Below are 2,500 nucleotides of genomic sequence, written 5' to 3'. Positions count from 1 at the left end.
CTTCTAACACCACGATTTATTGTTCCTTTCACGTAACGGCCATTTCGTCTCCTCCTTCTACACAAATTACTATGTTTGAATTTTCATTTGCATTTAGAGATGTACGGGTAGTCAGTCGACAACACTGTAACGGCGGAATGAATAGGAATAGCCCTGAAGGGAGAATAGAGGAGAATACGGGCGCATAAAGAGAAAAAAGAGAAAGAAAAGAAAAAGAAAACGAAGACGAGAAAGCCACAAGAAGAGAAAGGAGAAAGATATCCTGCAGATCTCTCGAGAATCAGCCAAGGAGAGCAGAAGAACACTCCATTTGGTCAAAGGAAACGTCACACAAAAAACATCAAAGGCCAAAAACAACAACAACAACAACAGTTGCAGTAACAACAGGATACATTCCAACGAGGCGTCAGTAATCGCCATCGCTGTCTCTTTGTCTCTGTCTGTCTGTCTGTCTGTCTCTCTCCCTCTTTCTCTTCTTGGTATTTCTACAAAGAGGAACGTCTGGAAACAATACAAACTCAAAAACAACAAGAGCAGCAGGATATATTCCAACGATAATCAGTGATTCTTCCTCTCTTTCTTTCAGTCGACCTGACTATCTGTCCGTCAATTTGTCAGCCAGTTAGACGGTCTGTCATTCTCTATCTTTCTCTCTTTTCTTTCTATTTCTGAAGCTTCAAGAAATATTTAACGTATTTTTGCACTGTCACCGAGTTTTCTGTCATCTTTATCAGTTGTTAAACAACAATAATAATTCGAATAACAACACTAATAACGATGAATTAACCGTTCTCTTTCACTCCGTCTCCCTCTCTCGCTCGCTCTATTTCTAAATCTTACGGAAACATAAAACTTTTTCTCGTCATCATTCCTTCATTCGTGGTGTATCGTTAGACAAAACCATCCTAACGGTGCAGTGATTACGGCATTTGTACGGCCCATAACCTACGGCATTTATACGGCGCATAAATGTACCGTAATTTAAATAACTCTTTCCTCGTGAATCTTGCGTTCGGCGACGGCAGAAGCGGGTGTAGCGACGCGCGGGCTTATGAATAATAAACAGCGGACAGCTATTTCCAATCATTTCTCTCTCTCTATTTGTGTAATTCTATTTTCTTTCCTTCTATCATATTTAGTTATATCTGATACTTGTGTGTTTCGTTTTTACAATTTTTTTTTTCTGTATCTTGGTTTGTGGTGGTTGTTAGTAGAACATGTGTGATACGCATCTAGAACTTCAACTTTCCTCAAAAAAAGAGGAAGACCCAGATGCGGCAAATTGCATTCATTATTTTCTCATTTTTAAAAATGAGTTTCAGCGGATTTGTATTTCCGGTTAGCATAAGAAATGTAAATATGATTGATGCTTATTCAGAAATATGTGAACAAAAATAACATGCAAGCAGGAATTAAGGCAAAAGCGTAATGCAATTTCATTTGAGATAGAAATATGAATCAGACGAAGCACTTATGATGTCACAAATGCATAAAGCAGAAGTAATTATGCTGAAAGACAGAGAAGGGAGGGATATACGGACATGGATGCATACATACATACATGCAGGCACACACACACAGACACATAAACAAACAAACAAACAAACAAACAAACACACACACACACCACATGCACACACACACACATAAACAAACAAACAAACAGACAAACACACACACAAACAAACAAACACACACACAAACAACCACACACATAAACAAATAAACAAACAAACACACACATAAACAAACAAACAAACACACACACATTCGATCAACACCATTACCCCACAAAAACAACAACAACAAAAAACAAAACAAAAAAAAACTCACTTGGCTGCGGCAGACACGCGGGCCTCGAGTACCACTTATACTCCACTTTCTGCCCCAGCTTGACCAGGCCGATGTCGTGGTTGTAAGTGGATCGGTTGAACTCGTGGTGGTAGACGGAGTAAACGGCCTGGTAATCGCGGCTCTTGGTCTCGATCGGGAAGCTGCGCACGTGGTCGCCGACCATCACGCGCAGGTTGTTCACGTTCACGCTGGTTTGGGGTGGGGGTGGGGGGGGAGGTGGAGGGGGAGGTGGGGGGGAGGTGGGGCGGTGAGAGGGAGGATGGGTGAGGGTGGGTGGATGAGGGTGGGGGTAAGTTGGGTTGGGTGAGGGTGGGTGGATGAGGGTGGGGGTGGGGGAGGTGGGGGGGAGGTGAGGTGGTGAGAGGGAGGATGGGTGAGGGTAGGATGAGGGTGGGGGTAAGTGGGGTTGGGTGAGTGTGGATGAGGGTGGGTGGATGAGGGATTGGGTGAGGTGGGGGAGGGTGGGGGGAAGGTGGGGACAGGGTTGGGATAGGGGAGAGAAGATGGGGAATAGAAGGACATAGAGACAGGAGTGAAGGACAGGAGAGGAATGGAAGGAGGAGAGAAGGAGAGAATGGAAAGAAGGAGCGAGGAAGGAGAAGCAGAAAGAAAAGAAAGAAGAATGTAAGATCAAGGGAAAAAATAT

The 2,500-nt window shown here is 43.6% G+C and overlaps 1 protein-coding gene across 1 annotated transcript in view; it reads right to left on the bottom strand.

Moving 5' to 3' along the window:
• The window catches only part of LOC125042733 (proclotting enzyme-like), a 39,134-nt gene that overhangs the window by 8,121 nt on the left and 28,513 nt on the right, over positions 1-2,500 (bottom strand). Inside the window, exon 4 of the mRNA XM_047638578.1 lies at positions 1,834-2,042. Coding sequence (XP_047494534.1) covers positions 1,834-2,042 — 209 coding nt within the window. The remainder of the gene's footprint in view (positions 1-1,833; positions 2,043-2,500) is intronic.

This window comes from Penaeus chinensis, chromosome 32 (assembly GCF_019202785.1).
Source record: "Penaeus chinensis breed Huanghai No. 1 chromosome 32, ASM1920278v2, whole genome shotgun sequence".
Classification (NCBI taxonomy): domain Eukaryota; kingdom Metazoa; phylum Arthropoda; class Malacostraca; order Decapoda; family Penaeidae; genus Penaeus; species Penaeus chinensis.
This window is presented reverse-complemented; position numbering and strand designations above follow the sequence as displayed.